General features: G+C 40.6%; 1 protein-coding gene across 1 annotated transcript; it reads right to left on the bottom strand.

Annotated features, from left to right (window-relative positions):
- On the bottom strand, nucleotides 4,507-7,330 carry LOC110435860. Its single transcript, XM_021461941.1, has 4 exons — nucleotides 5,858-7,330; nucleotides 5,240-5,383; nucleotides 4,764-4,925; nucleotides 4,507-4,602 (listed from the first exon to the last, which is right to left on the bottom strand). Exons 1-4 carry the CDS (start codon nucleotides 7,328-7,330, stop codon nucleotides 4,507-4,509), a joined length of 1,875 nt encoding a protein of 624 aa, XP_021317616.1.

Here is a 16,783-nt window from a genome sequence, read left to right as displayed (position 1 = left end):
ACATTATAGAAAAGTATAGAACATGAAACTTGTATCAATGGATTTGTATTTAAAACGACTTTGAGATTATATTGATCCATTAGAAAATGATAATATATAATAACAAAAAAATAATGGTGAAATCTTTTTCGATTGAATTTTTCATCAAAATATGCTTAATTATTCTACGATGGAGGGAGTATAATTTTTTCTTTTTAAAAAGATATTTCTTATGGTACAAAATATACTAATCAATTAAATGTGTATTGATTTTGATGATATATATATCATTGGAAGATTCATCAAAATATTTATTTTTATTATTATGGCAAACAACCAATAATTTTAGACTAAATTTTAGCTACATTAGGAAAGGTTATGAAGCACTTAACTGGTTTACATGTTTGGTGTTCAATATTTGTTGTAATAAAATTGTAACTAAACTTGTTCACTTTTTGGATAGAAAAATTTAGTTCATCTAACTATTCTAAGTCTTAGAAGTTAACTATTTTCTACAAAACAAATTATGTCATTTGTATGCTTACAAGGTGTATTCAGCTTGGAATATTAAATCCACTCAAAAAAGCTTGGAATATTAAATTGTAAAAGCTCAATTATTTTCGAACTAATAAATATGACCCTTTTATTAAAATGCTAATTCACGAATACTTCAAATGTTTAAATTATTACTGGAATCAAAGATATTGTACTATTTTTCATATGCAGAAAGCACTTCATTGCTGATAAAAGAAAGCTTGACCTTCGTGCTGATTCCTTTTCTATCCTCTAATACGGTATATAGCTTTTTCGTTTGTGCATCTATGCTAATCTTCATGTGTGAGCTAATTGACTTCATAGTGGTGGAAAATATAATTAAGTGGCATCATGTCTTAGACTGCACTCCAAATGGGCAAAGGCGACCTTTTGCAATTCCCTTTTAAGTACATTTAACCTTTCAGATTTATTTTTCTTATGCTCCTGCAGTCCTGCTAGAACAGGGGAGGGATAGATCTAGTCCCTGATCACCTGATATGTGAAGAGGAGATCTAGTTCCGATCATTCGGATCTGATGAGGGTCTCTTAGCTTTTGGGCATCTTTCTGTAAAATTCTCAAAGTTGTTGTAAAGGCATATTTTATCCATGCTGTGATGAATATATTAGTATATATATCTCTTAATTTATTGTGTGGTCAAAATCTCTACTAGTTCACTGCATATACTGGGCCCCTACTAAACATTTGTTTTGATCAACGATAAGGACTGCGTTCTGGCAGGTCACTATAAAATACTTTTGGGTGCTCACGCAGGCATGGCGCGGCGGGTGTGAACACATGCTCGAACGAATTCTCCCTGCGCCAGCTAAAACTAAATGTCGTTTTTTATTTGTGTGAAATGTAGAAATCTAGGATTACCATGTTCTAGTTGTTGCTTATGTTAATATATATAAGAATGCATGTGATGTTTGAATACTTTCGTCTGTCCTCGAGAGTATTCAATTTTTCTTTTGCCTTGAGTTAAAGTTTGTCAATAATTAGTTGGAAACTAGCAAATATGCCCGTGCATTGTAACACAAGGAAACCATCAAATGGATGTTAACATTCTATAATTTATTTTATTGATAACCATAACATCTATGATATGGATAGTTAATATTTACAATAATAAATAATATATAGCTCGGAGATATATTTTTAATAATAAAAATAGAATTTAGTTAAACCTTATCTTGTTCTGATATTACTTTTTAATATACCTTAGTATTATATTAAGACATGAGAAGTTTGTTGCTAGCTTTATTTTTTTATTTAGATTAGGATTTCTATAAAATATGATATCTCAGTTAAATGTATGTAGATTATAAACATATGGGCTTATAAAGTGTTCATATGACATAACAACACATCGTGCCAAGGTAGTGGAAGCATCCTCAAACATAAATTTAGGTAAATTAGTAAATCAGTGAGATATGCAAAAATGGTGCTAAAACTTTTACCACAAATCAAGCATCACATTAAATAGGCTACTATAAAATTTTTATAATAATTGGAGCAGATAGCTACAATTTCAATTTTACACTAATAAGCATAGGTAAGCATCTCCAGCAAAAAAAATATACTAAAATTTATGATATTTTTATTTACTGTATGGATCTACATATGTGGAGCTGAACAAAATTTATTTTGTAATTTTTAGACTTTTGTATGAATTACTACACATTTATAAATTTTCAACTAATCAATTAACTAAAAAGCATAGGCAAGTATCTCCAGAAAAAATGTATTAAAATTCGTGATATTTTTTACTGCATGGATCTATATATGTGGAGCTGAATAAAATTTGTTTTATAATTTTTAGTTTTTTCTATGAATTACTACGCATTTATTAATTTTCAATCGATTTAAAGAATAAAAGAAAAATAAATTAATAGGACAAACATTTTATTCCTAGAACCCTATACTTTTTTATTTTTAATGTGTAGGAGATTTTATATTAGAAACCTTAAAAAATTTCTATTTTGTTTTCGCATCACCGGTTCCGAATGGCTCGACCCAGACGGACTCGACAACTAAAACTTTGCACCTAGGCCCTTGTAGTTTCCTTATTTTCAATGTATTTTGATGTGTATATAAGATTTTGTATTGAGAACCCTAGAAAAAATTGTTTTCTTGGACAGTCGGTTCCGAACGGACTCACAAAGGCGGACTCCCGTTTTTTTGGGTAGACTGAAATTTTCACAATTTAATAGTAGGTATAGATTTCCTATAAGGGCACGGGCAATGTGGATTGCTCATATACACTTTAAGGTGGGGCCCAAGTAAATAGACTATAATAACTATTCCCTCTGTCCCTGAGAGTTGCAACTTCTAGAGTTTTCTGAAGTCAAACTTTTAAAACTTTGATCGAATTTCTAGAAAAAAATGCTAAGATTTATAGTACTAAATTAATACCATTAAATTTATCATATAATATATTTTCATAGATAATTATTTTGTGTCATAGATATTGATGCTCTTTTCTATAAAGTTGGTCAAACTTAAAAAACATCTGAATCACACAGATTCTAGGAGTTGAAGCTTCCAGAGACAGAGGAAGTACCGCCTACTTCACAATGGTTATAGTTTAGGCCCTCTTTCACAATAGCTCAAGAGGATTCGGCTTTATCTTGACATGTATATTGTAGCATAAGCTTCTTTTCTCTCTCAAGACTAAAATGAACTAGCAAAGAGAAGAAGCCACTGAAGCCAGTCTAGAGATGCTCTAAGGTACTGATAGTAATCAACTATCACCTGTGCCAATGACTCACCTTGCCTCCTTCATCCACCCTATCTAGATCCGCACCAACAGCGTGAGACAGCCCTCTCGGAGTGATGCCACGTAGGGTGAGCTCTCCCTCTCGCGCGACGATATATGGCAAGGGTGAGCTCTCCCTCTTCTTTTCTATCCCTTTTCCTATCACGCTCACTCTCTGTTTCGGATCTAGTGGGGGTGAGCTTGGTGTTGGTTGAGGAGGAGCAAACTTGGTGGTGGTGGTGGTGGTGGTGGAGGTAGGACGAGGGGTGACAACGCTCATGGAGAAGAAGATCTTGGCCGACGCCGCTTGAATCTGTGAGGGCTCAGCAGCAGGAATCCACAACGGCAGTGGGTTCAGGAGTGGCTTGGTGGTGGTGGGTTCAGGAGCAACGACATAGGTGGTGGTAGTCTCGGAAACGGCTTCGTGGTGCGGACCTAGGAGTGTGTGGTTTGGTGGCAATGACAGGCTCACAAGGTGTAGCGGAGCAACAATTTTTGTAACTTTTCATCCATTTATCATAAGTGGTTTGCATCTGGTGGTGATGAACTTTATTTTCACCATGGACTAAAGGCATAAAATATAAAAAATGGTGGTGATTGGCCTTTTCGAGCCGGCTATGATGAGATATGTGAAGGAGTGTTCATTCGTGCCACGGTGCCACTTTGTGGTTGGTATGCAGTTTTTATATATACTCACCATGTGTTTGACATATAGAACCAGAAGCCGGATAGCATTGTTCTCTTTTTTTTTGAATTTTCACTAGGGGGAGGCGTTCCCCACCTGAATTTTTATATATTGTGGCCCAAAACGGCCTGTGGTATTCTTTACATGGTTGTTACAAAAGAGTTGGGAGGGGTGAGAGACTAATCTGCTCTAGCCTGATCAAATAGCACACACCATTTCGAAGCAATGTGTTTCTTCTTGGTAGAAAGTCTGAAGCTCCACAGCTCGGTAGTTGCGCGACAAGCTCCCAGAAGATGATGGAGGGAATAGCGTTCCCCGCGGAAGACAAAGGCATTCCGCGCTTTCCAAAGTTCCCAGCACGACAGGGCTATGAAGCTAGCGAAGTCCTCTTGTGGGAAACTTGAGGGGGCAGACAGGGAGTGGATATCATAGGCATTAGTTCCCAGCATGCCATGAAGACCAAGTTTTTGCTAGAATTGAGCGCCTAGGGAGCAGCCATGAAGGATATGTTCAGGGGTTTCGTCCTTGTTGTGGCAAACATCACACATAGCATCAGGGAGGACATGCTTCTTGTGTAGCACCGTCCTGCATTGGATCCTTCACTGGAGCAGAAGCCACATGAACATTTTCACTCTTGGAGGTGCCGAGCTGTTCCAGATGAAGGCCGATTTATCATCAACCGGTTGTCCCCTTGCCTTCAGCATTTGGTAGATGGCACTTTCATCAAGGCTAGTCTTCTTGTTGCTGAAGCTAGAGGTTCTTCGATCAGGCTGCTCACTGAGTTGAGTGGAGGCACAGATTGAAAGCACCTGGGTTAGTTCTTGGGCAGCCCTTGGTGACAGCCGGTTTCTGAGACCAGCATGGATGCCATTGCTGATCACCTCCTGGATAGTGGCGTCATGTTTTGAGTGGTGGCTTAGGAGGGCAGGGTAGGAGTCTGCTAAGGCTTCATCTCCTGCCCAGACATCGAACTAGAAGGAGCAGGTTGATCCATCACCAAGATCCACAGCAGTGATTGCTTGGTATAGAGGAAGAAGAGATGTCAGGACATCCTAGTGGTGTCCATGAATGTCACCTTTGAAGTTTGAAATGCAAGCCCGATCACGAACCCAGAGAGCCCAAGCAGAAGTTTTAGGGTTGTGGAGCCGATGTATCAGTTTGAGTAGCAAGCAGATATTCTAGGTCCCCACGTCCTTGATTCCCAGTCCACCGAGGTTCTTGGGGGCACAGACATTGACCCAGGCAACAAGGCAGCTTGTCGACAAAGATTTCCCATTTTTGTCACCTGACCAGAGGAAGGCCTCCGTTTCTTGTCCATCTGTGTAATCACTGCAGGAGGCAACTGTAGAGAGCTCATGCAGTAAACAAGTTGAGAGTCCAGGACATAATTGATGAGCACTGTTCTTCCCATGGGGTTTAGGAGATGAGCCTGCCAGGAGCCCAAATGTCTATCAGTTTTCTAGATGTAAGGGTCGAAAGCAGGCACCGAGAACTTGTGGATAGAAAGTGGAAGACCCAAGTAAGTCTGTGGGAAACCTTCCCTCTTGCAGCCAATGATCTGTACACACTGAGTAGTGGTTGATTCATCCATGTGCATTGGTACTAAGGTGCTTTTGGAGAAATTGATCTTTAGGCCAGAAAATGATGCAAAAACATCAAGCTGCTGTTTGAGTTCACTGATTGCAGTGCATTCCCCACGGAGGACGATCAATGTATCATCAGCGTACTGCATCACAGCGCCAGGCAAATCTTGCTACACTGGGTGCCTGATCACCGGTGAGGCCTTGATCATACATTGCAGAGTTTCAGCCACTAGTAAGAAAATGTAGGGTGAAATTGGGTCCCCTTGTCTCAGCCCTCGTTTGCATGAAATCCAAGGGCCGGGACAGCTATTAACAAGCACCACACTCTTTGAGGAACTGAGGATGTCAGACATCCATTTAACCCAAAGATCACTGAACCCTCTTTCACACAGGACACAGAACATCCCTTCCCAATTAACCATGTCGAAGGCCTTGGCAAAGTCCAATTTCAGAATGATAGTTGGCAGCTTCCTCTTGTTGCAAACTTGCACCAATTCCATTGCATGCACAAAGGTATCTGAGATTGACTTTCCCCTGATGAACCCAGTTTGATGAATGTCAATGAGCCTTGGGATCTCATCCTGCAACCTTGAGGTGAGGACTTTTGATAGGATCTTCATTGTACAGTTCTGGAGGCATATCGGACGGAAAGCATCAACCTCAACTGCACCAACTTTCTTTGGGATGAGAACCATGTGTGATCGGTTGATGAAATCAAGTGAGACGGATCTAGAATGAAAGGCCACCATAAACTGCATGATCTGATCCTTGACAAGCGGCCATGCCGCTCTATAAAAAGCTAGTCTAAAACCATTAAGGCCGGGAGCACTATTTCGGTTCATCAACAACAGGGCCTTTTTCACTTCAGATTCTGTGAATGGCGCTGTGAGGGTTGCAGCCGGAGTGTAGGCGTCCTTGTAAAGGTTACTGAGGCATATAGCAGCTGAGGAGCCTTGATTTCCAATGATGGAACTGAAAAAATCAGTGAGAGCTAATGTCTTTCCATCATGGTTAACAATGTCATTGCCATTTACTCTGACAAGTCTGATATTATTATGTCTGAACCTCTGAGTGGCATTTGTGTGATTAAATGCAGTGTTGGCATCTGATTCTTTGATGGCTTTGTGTTTGCTACATTGCTTCCAATAAGAGGCCTTTGCTTTGATTGCACTTTCAAGTCCTTCTTGAGCTAGCTGCCGTGCCTGAAATTCATCATTGGATAGTGCACGTGTCTCTTCAAAGAAATCAAAAAGCTGGACAAGGAATTGACAGTCATTTATTTGGTGGATTGGTGCCCTTATACACCTCGCCCAAACCTTGATCGCAGTTCTGGTCGACTTGATACACACAGCGAGTTGCCTTGCTGCATCCGCGCACATAGGAGCCCGGTTCCAGGCATCAGTAACGTGGGGGAGGAAGGAACTGTTGTGCAACCAGAAGTTTTCGAAATGGAAGGTAGTTGTCTTTGGGAGGGTGGTTGATAGTGTGAGCATTACGGGAGTGTGGTCGGAGGTGGGTCTAGGGAGGGATGACAGATTAGCCATTGGGAAAAGTTGATCAAGGTCGAAGTTAGTGAACGCTCTGTCAAGCTTTGCAAGGATGGGATTGGATTGCTTATTGGTCCAGGTATACAACCTGTCCGAGAGCTCTATTTCAATCAGTAGGAGATCAAGAATGGCTTCATTGAAGGCCGAGGCGAGGGAGGAATTTATCTGGCCATTGTTCTTATCAGCGGGGCTGCAGACAAGATTGAAGTCCCCAAGAAGGATCCATGGGCCTTGGATCAGAGCCATGAGATCTCTCAGGTGTTGGAGGTAGGCAATGGAAAAGGCATGATCAGAGAGGCCATAAGTGTTGGTGATTTTAAAATCTAGGTTCGAGGCATTGCAGGAGAGGGAGGCTGTAGGTGTGTGGGGTTTAAGAAGATGGTTGGTTAGAGAGAAGAGGGAGGGATCCCATGTAGTGATCATCCCCCCTCTAGATCCATCAAAGGGAGAGAAAACGAAAGAGGAAGAGAGCTTTGAAGGTAGGAAGGATTTAGCTTTGAAAAAGGAAATCTCCTGGAGTTTTGTTTCTTGAATACAAATGACAGCAGGGTTAGCATTAGCAAGCGCTTCACGCACAATGGTACACTTGTCCGAGTCACCTAGCCCACGTACGTTTCACGATACAATGTTAAAAGAGCGTTTGGATTGATTCATATTGAAATAACAACGACAACATAGGGGTGGGGACACCACCAGTACAACAGCGAACTGAGACAACTAATAAAACTGAAAAAAGCATTACAGGGAACAATACATAAAGAAGAGAGAAAAAAACAAATTAAGATAGGCATGCCAACAACTAAAATCTCCCGACGACCGACGGGCGGATGGCATGAGCCGCAGATCGAACTGTAGGCGAAGGTCCTCATGGGGTTGAGATGGGCACCATTCCCACCGCATCAGCCGTCTTGCAGCCAATGCCAGCTTTCGCCACAAGCTTGCGGAGGTTGGACACACTGATGGGCAGCTTGTTCCTAGAAAGGATGTTCCGTTTGTTGATCTCCGTCTTGAGCTTCGGGGAGCAGCCGATAAGGTTGTTCAGAAGCGCCTTCCGACGGATGGCCTGCGAGGTCATGTTAGAGAACTCATCTGCACACTTAGCAGCCAGGCGGGCGCTCTGACGCCTCGGCGCAGCAATAGCAGCAGTGAAGGCATTTTGCTGCGGCAAGGCATTGCAGGGCAATGGCAAAGCGGAGCCGGTCGGCTTGGGGCGGCGCTGGTAGGTGATGATGTGGCGTTGGTTAACAGGGGATACTGGGGAGGGTGGAGGGGGTGGTGAGGGAGTGCTTTGCCAGCTTCAGCAACGTCGTCGAAATCGACCCTGCATCCATGACAGGTGACAACTTCGCTGACCTCAGGCTTCTGCTTGAAGTCAATGACAGGTTGGAGATCCCCTTCGAGCTCCGCATCTCTGCCAAGGCGAGGGTCGGCAGGGAGGGGTGTGTGGCGCGCATCCTGCCGATTCGAGTTTGGCCCCAGGAGTATCAAGTAGGCAGCGACGTCGAGCTTGCGTCGTTCTTTGGGCCTCCGCCTCCTCCACCGCGGGGACCCAGCCAAGGCCCAACGGGCCCTTTCTCCCGGCGCCAGCAAGGTCGGCCTGCTCCTCATCATTTGAACATTAGGTTCCCGCCGCTCAGCTTCAACCACGCCGCGGGAGCCCAGCTCGACCAGGTTGCCGCTCCGGCACTTGTCGTGTCATTGTTCTCTTTTATTTCAAATCAGTTTTGTTATTGGCTGAATAATCTTACCTTCTAGATTACAGTTTAGTTGGTGTACACGTGTTACTAGACTAGTGATCAGTGGAGTGAGGAAATATTAACTGATAGTTACGGCATTTTATCCTATTATTATATTTATGTATTTTCCGTGGACAACTGACATTTCCTGCTTCTTTTTATTTGCCACCCTCTCTTTTTTTACATCCCCCCTTGAGTCTTTTGAGGTGTGGACATGATCGAAAAAGGGTTCTCACTTTTCGTCATGATCATCAGGAGTGTGGACACCATACATCGTATCGTGTCAAGTGAAAATCATAGTCGAACTTTTTCTCTTGTCCATGACGTTCACGTATATGGAGTTTGATATCACAAAAAATATATATTGTTTTATCTTGCATTCTGCTCATGATTACATTTTCAGACAACAGCACACCATAATGGATCAATAAAACCACGTCGTGTTTTCTTTTTTTTTTTGTGTTAGAAAGTTATGGTAGCCAGATCTCATACTGAGGACTACAGGGCTCTAATTGATAATAAAAAAACATGGAGTTGTTGAGAAGTAGTTAGGCAGCACGCTCAAGGCATTATTGCAAAGAATAATCTTCAGCTGCAGGTAGTGGTAAACTGGCATTAAATGTGATCAATCTTGATGACTCCAAATAGGTATATTGTGAAAATATACATTTAGTCTCATAATATTTGCAATTTATTATATGAATTTTGTTAAATTTGATATACTTTGACTTAGAACTATGCTAGAGTTGCAGTCTTTTTTGAGCCAAGGTAGTAGCTTCCAATGTACAATGCCAATAAAATTGTGCTTTTGCTTATAACTAGTTATGTTCTTTGTTGCAATCTTCTTATACCTTCTAGATCACACTTTAATTGATTATTTGTCACTTGACTAGTTCAGTGAGGACGTTCCCTTTATAGTGGTGCATTAAATCATATTTATTATGTGGACCAAGCAATTTCCTTTTGTTTTCCCATTTTTTCTGATTACATTTCTACTTTCCATCTTTAGTTTTGAGGTCTGGACAAGAAAAAAAGGGAAATACTGAAAGAACACACCCTTTGAAAGAAGCTGAACTCCCGTTCAACCAATAAATGTCTAGTAAAACAAATCTACAAAAAATGACACAAAACCAAAATAAAAAGCTCCAATGCCAATTGAAAAAAAGGAAAATTCGAAAGTGCAAAAAGCAACCTCAAAGGCAAGGCAAGCCCAAAAGCAAGACAGTTCTCAACATGTACAACATTGCTCAAAGATGTCACTCTGTTCTTCAGCGATACTTCACCAGAGTGTTGCTCTCACAACATTTCAGCATAAGCAACATATAAGCCAAATTTCAACAATATCAACTGTGAAGACTTAAAGCATGTAACATGATACCAATTAAAACACCTAAAAGCTTGGGCTAGCAAACATGTCAACAGGGTACAAGAAGCTATACAAATGTACCAAAAAACATGATACCAAATGAAAACCATACGAATTACATACACATGGTAAATCACGACAATATGTTCATGAGGATGACACAGTAACAAGCAAAGTGTCTAGTCCACCAAGGTATACACAAAACTAGTATGTCACATGATAAATAAAAGATAAAACATGCTAGACTAGATATAAAAGCAGAGTACAAATATACTACATGCAAAAACAAATACAACTATACAAGTGAGAACAAGTGTATACAAAAAAGAAACTCATTATACAAAGAATACAAAGGCCTCTTGATAATTGGTTGCAAACGATCAAGCTCCATTAGACTCAAATTCTCCCCCATTTATCCTTATAACACATGAGGGGACAAGGAAACCCAAGTCTTGGATCTTGAGGGTTTGCAAGCATATACATTGGAATCTAGGACTTCGTCACATGACTAAAAGAAGCACTCAACTTATCATTTGGTTAGCATGGTGCAAATGCTAGTTCAAATGCAATTTTGAAACTCTAATGGAAGCATGCCTAAAAAATGACAAGTCGAGAAGAAAAAATGAGTGCTACCACTAGATAATATGCAATGATCTTTCAAGGTCTTATGAGAAGAACCATCCACAAGCACTACGACAATCACATCATGGACCATCACAAGAGGCATGGGTAGCATGTCCTTGATCATGTACGCCCTAGCCCTCTAGAAAAGGTGATGAAGACATCACTCTTTGGATGCACCCATTGATCCTCCAACTAATAAGCAAGGTCTAATTACCCAATCTTGAATGCGCCAACTAAATTTAGAGGCGAGTTCATTCTTAAGTGATCCATTTCATACTTTTGAGAATGGACTACTACCTAATGATATTATATTTCTTAGGAACAATGAAGAGGGTCATGACTCATGAGGCACTTGGAGGAAGATGGAGGCAAAGATGACCAACAAGGACATCCAACACAAGTGTTAACATTTCTTAACGCAATTACTAAAAATAGACTTTTAAATCTATCCCTAGCAACGGCTTTAAATTACTTTACATCACTTAAGCCAGGTTGTCATCCCCTGCATGACGTAGAAGTGCTGGTATTAAATCTATATGATTTTCTAGAAACGAATAAATAAATAAAGAATCCGCAAGCACACAGATAATACCGATGTAGCATTTTAACTGGGAGTAATCCAGGTATCGTCATTTATATTTACCACTGGAAAGGGACTTGCAATAGATAATGAGCAATGAGCACTGCATGTAATCATGGAGATCTTAACTATGTCTTTATCCATCTCTCATGCAGGGTAAGTGTCATATAAGATAAATATATAAATATGAATAATAAGTGACAGATAAATAAGAATTCATAGCCATATGATAAATATGATAATCATCTCAATTAGATTACTCTAAGTCTATAGCACTAGCATGGTACTAGGACAATCTACAAGAATAAATCCTAAGTATTCTAACTATACTGTCAAAGCATAGATTGATTAGTGCAAGTACACCTAGCATCATCGCAAGAAAAGGTTATATCTATGCATAGTGATATTAGCAAGAAAGATCATGAACATAGCAATCACTTCCCTATAATAATGGTGCTCTACAAGCTTTATAATTGGGAGAAGGAATACAAAGGACTCAACGAGACTGTCACTCCCGTGATCTACTTCAACCTCCGGACTATAAGGGGTAATCACAGATAAATATGGTCTAGGCACCTCGCCTACACAATATCTACAACTTACCCATCAGCCTAACGAGTAAGCGCTATAGATCCTATGCATAAACATAATTATAATCTAACTATGATAAGCATATACTCAAAGTAGACTAATAACAATATAATTGAAAAGATAAGCAAATAGAATAAAGTCAATTCTGATATAATCAAATAGATCAAAGTCATATTCATAGTAGCAAGAACTAACATAAATATAACAAAGAAGAATAAGAGCTTACCAAAAACGAAGATAGATCCGGACTCCAAGATTAACTTGACTCCTTCTAGATCTATTCCTATGTAGCTATGCTATAGAACTATAGATATCTAATTGAGATGGTGGCTAAGAACCCTAAAGAGACAGATCCATTCGAGGGACCCCTCTCTATCTAATTCTTTTTCTCTTGATCTTCTTAGAGTATAATGAACTCCTCTCCAGGGGGATCAGGGTCATATTTATAGCCTCCTAGGAAGCACCACAGCCCTTGGATCAAACCGACTTAAATGAACACTCAAGATTACTCTTCAAAGGCGGTGGAGGCAGGATCCACGAGGTGGCAACTGATTGGCTGTAGGCCCCAGGCGGCCGCCCCTGGCTCGCTGCCAGGAGGCCCCACTTTACAGGGTCGCCTCCTCGAGTCTTCTAGCGTATTTCTAAGTTGACGTTTCACGTATTCTGTAACATCCAAAAAAGTTTGCTCCTTTTGAAATAGATGAAAATTTATTTTAATTTGTCAGCGCCGCGCCCCATCTTCTTCTCATCTGGGCTGGAGCCCATTTCCCTCTCTTGTTCACGTCATGGGCCAACGCGCGGCCCAGCAGTCGCGCTTAGTTTCTCCCCCCTGAGTCACTGGTCGCCCGGACCCACCCCCTCTCCCGCTGACGCGTTGGGCCCACTTGTTAGTCGTTCTTTCCTTTCTTCTTCGTCGTGACCAAGCCGGTCACTTCTCTGGACACCGAACGAATCCGCGCCCCTCTCTGTTTCGCGAAATTTGTTGCCTTAAATCAACCACCGAGCTCCTATAAAGCCCCAGGAATCTTCGCCGACCTCTTTTTCCCATCTTCGTGGCATCAGTTGCCCTGGAACGTGCCCTGGATCTCGCCGCCGGCAGAACAGCTTCCGCCGCCGTGGAAGATCATCATCCAAAGCTTTTCTTTGGGTTTTGATCTCCTGCTGAGCTCCGCAATGATTTGATGAAGGTACTGAGCCCATCCTCTTAATCTCTACCGCACTATAGAGCTCTCACCACGTTGCCGAACGCGTGCAGGGAACCGCCGCCCGCCGTCTCTCGTGGCCGACCACCTCCTAACCCTTCCCGCCTTCGATTGGTGCTCTGAGTAAGTTCGCGGTACTCTCCTCTATGTTCCCATGCTTTTAGTTCCTCAAACCGTGCCCGGAATCACTCAAACCGAGAACTCCGGCGAGCTCCAATCCTCTCCGGCAATGGCGCCGCCGTGGCCTTGCTCTGCTCTGGCTGGTTCCCCCTCTCTCTCTTCCCCGATCTAATCTGAGCCTTCCGATCTTAAATCAACGGCCAGCAATGAAAGATACCCCTTCAATGGCTAATTTGCTAAAGAGGCCCTGCTCTTTTTAAGAGTAAAGCCGCAGTCCTAAAGCGCATTTGAGGAAGTACGCTTTCTCCTTTTAAAAACATAAACTGTCTCGGGTCATTTCAAAATACGTTTTTAGTATTTACTAAATTGCCATTGAGGTTCTTTAGGCCATAAAATATTCATTTGAACTCCGATTTGACCCGTTCAAATTGTGTTGGATTCGTATTAATGAGCTCTACATGTTAGTAACTTTATTTTCCCAGTTTGAAACCTTTTAATTATGTGACCCTATTTATTTAATTTCTTTTATATATAAAATCTTAGAAAATTCATATATTCTCCGTTTCAACTCCAATTTTCGTGATCTTTACGTCTGTGAGATTGTAGCGATACGTAGAATCATTTTATAAACTTTTCATACTGTTTTTACATGTTTGGTGTACTGTTCTAATTGTAGCCTTGTTTGCTTCGTGTATGTTGTCTCCAATTGTTTGTGTGTTGTTGATCGATGATCGGATTAAGTCGGTGAGCAATTCGTGGAGATCAAGAGTACTTCAGTGATCGAGATCAGAGCCTTGGACAACTAGTAAGACCAGCAGGATCAACAAGAGCATTTGGATGAAGGCAATTATAGCATTTGGATTCTATTTCTGTTACCATGATCCTGTGACTAGATTAATGTTAAGTAACAAACGATAAAAATGACTTTTTAGCAACTTGATGATTTGTCTGTACGTGATCACCTGGGATAACAGTGCAACCATGAGTGCTATAATGGCTATGGCTTTAGTTAAGTATGAGTAATTTTTCTAGCTCGTTAGCGGTTACCCATGTGGTGCAATTGGGGAATAGCAGACCGTGGATTCCTGCGGGTGGATCACACGGACTGACTAATAAAACCAAGCGGCCCTAACTTGTTAGACGAACATTTGAAAGACTTCATAGTGATCCCTGCGACCTTCCTTGGTAGTGGGTTAAGAGGCTGATCACTTCAGGCGAAAGGGTAAATCATGACTCATGGGTAAAGATGTGCAACCTCTGCAGAGTGTTAAAAACTAGTATACTAGCCGAGCTCACGGTCAGGAGCGGCCTTGGGGACAGCTACATTAAGGGTGATGATTCTTGTGTGTTAATATGCTCATTATTTATTGTTTAATACTCTACATTATTTATGTCACATTGATCATGAGATTATGGGATCTATATAATCTAGTTGCTATACTTGTGGAGTTCGACATGGACTCACTCTTGCTATTTCCCCACACCCCTCAGGAGAAGTTTTGGGCTTGTGATCAACCAGTCAGTTGGATCCTGTAGAGAGAAGTTAATACCCAAAGTTTGGAGTTGTCTATCTGTTGTTTGCTATCAAAGGTTATCTCTTTTATACTAAGTACGTTATATAATTTATACATTGCCTTTTGATATTACCCTTTATTTGTAGCTATATGTGAGATTTGGCTTCTAAGACTCACATATGGTGCATATCTGGTTTTGTCCTTAAAATCGGGTATTACATATTCACTCTATGTAAATCTGACATGTGGACCTCCTTTTGTTCTTATTCCAATAACCCCCTGCAGAAATAGACAATCATCAAAACTTTTGGAATTCTGTTAGTGATAACCCCTATAGCTAGATAGTATTTTGGTTTTAGACCTTTCTCATGATATGTTGATGGTTAAAAAGAGTACTTATCTACCGTCAACAAACTCCTCTAAGCTTACCTTTTGCTCGTCCCTAAGCAAAGATAGACTGAGTAATGGATCAGGAGTTGCTACAATACTCTCACGCCTCACAAGTACACATGTGTTCAAACAAGGACTCTCCTCCAGATTAGAGTAAACTATTCTAACTCAAGACTTACCCATTTTACCTTTCACCATGGAGCTTATAGCTATCACTTAGGTCTTGAGCAGTTGAAAGACAGAACATTAAAGTCAAGCACTATGCTTCTCGCTCTTTGATCAACTATTACTCCAGAGTTTTTGCAAAATTTTCAAATAAAACTCAAAGATTCCTTGTATGACACTTTCTAGTCTCTCATATGTGGTATTTGTAGGACTAAGGCATAGTTGCCTTCTCTCTCTCTCACTCTATTTCTAATTGGCTTATGTGGAGCTCATAGGTGGGAAAGACAATTCAAACCTACTTGCATGTATTGCATAGTTAAACCATGGATCCAGAGAAACTAATTACACAATTAAGTCATATGTGTATGTGAGTGCAGTGAATAAGGTGAATGATAAGAATGAAAGTGGTTATGAGGGATGATAATTTATGGTGAATATCTAATTCTACAGCTGCTCCTTGGGGATAACATACTTCCCTAATTTGAGAACAAGGACTTGGCTTTCTTTCTTTTCTTTTGTTTTGGGACTTTTGTCCTCTTTCTTTTCTTTTTCTCATCATTTTTTAGAGATCAGCCAACCCTTTTAATGCACTGATGACAATAGGGAATATCAACTGGAATGGAGCTTTATCAGATAAGTAGAATAAGATGTAATAAATATTTTTGAGTGACTTCTCCCAGCGTAGGAGTAGAACATTTTCTAAGTGGATGTAGAATGTGTATGGGTGAATAGAGGAATGCGTACTCCCAATGTAGGAGTAGAGTGTAGTGTGTATATGTGGGTGGTACTTCCAGGAATAGAAGTAGCACATAGTGAATGCATAGTGGATGTAAGTGGTTGCATACTTCTGAGGATAGAAGTAGCTAAGATCAATGGATGGAGAGCACATAATATTGACTTTAACTGCATGACTAGTTCTTAGGGTCTACACAGCTTAACTACCCTCAATGCTTATAGGTTGAAATATAAATGGAAGGTTTTCCTAATCTAGTAAGCATAAGTATTTGGCTGTGGTAGGAATTTTAAAACTCTCGTCGTAAAGGAACTCATCATGTAGCAATTTAAGATTTTCAAAATAAATTCTCTAGAACTCTAGCGTCTCTAGGATCAAGGTTGATAGTAGCTCAAAACCTTCCCATATCATATCTATCAACTACCTAGACTTAGATCAAGCATTCGCTACCCACAAGTTCTAGGCTCAGAGTTAAGTCTAAACAGTTCTGTCCAAAACTTAGGAGAGTTCAAGGTTGGAAACTAGGTACTTACGATAGAGCAACTATTCATCATCTTCATATAAGAGTTTATTCTAGAGGTTCATTTTAACAGATTCATTAAGATCTCTCCTTAGCTAGCAAAATTAATTATGAAAGATAAAATATTTATTGGGTTTCTATAGTTATTCATCTTTTTA

This window comes from Sorghum bicolor, chromosome 5, assembly GCF_000003195.3.
Source record: "Sorghum bicolor cultivar BTx623 chromosome 5, Sorghum_bicolor_NCBIv3, whole genome shotgun sequence".
Taxonomy (NCBI): Eukaryota; Viridiplantae; Streptophyta; class Magnoliopsida; order Poales; family Poaceae; genus Sorghum; species Sorghum bicolor.
Note: the sequence above shows the minus strand (reverse complement) of the source record. Positions and strands in the feature narration are given on the sequence as shown.

What these genes read in the sequence shown, in the direction of transcription:
- LOC110435860 (XM_021461941.1), bottom strand. Translation starts at nt 7,330, where the DNA reads ATGGCTCTGATCCAAGGCCCATGGATCCTTCTTGGGGACTTCAATCTT. An exon ending in TCAGTTCCTCAAAGAGTGTG is followed by an intron (nt 5,384 to 5,857) that starts GTGCTTGTTAAT and finishes GGCTCCTGGCAG; the next exon opens with GCTCATCTCCTAAACCCCAT. An exon ending in GGAGGCCTTCCTCTGGTCAG is followed by an intron (nt 4,926 to 5,239) that starts GTGACAAAAATG and finishes TGCTCCTTCTAG; the next exon opens with TTCGATGTCTGGGCAGGAGA.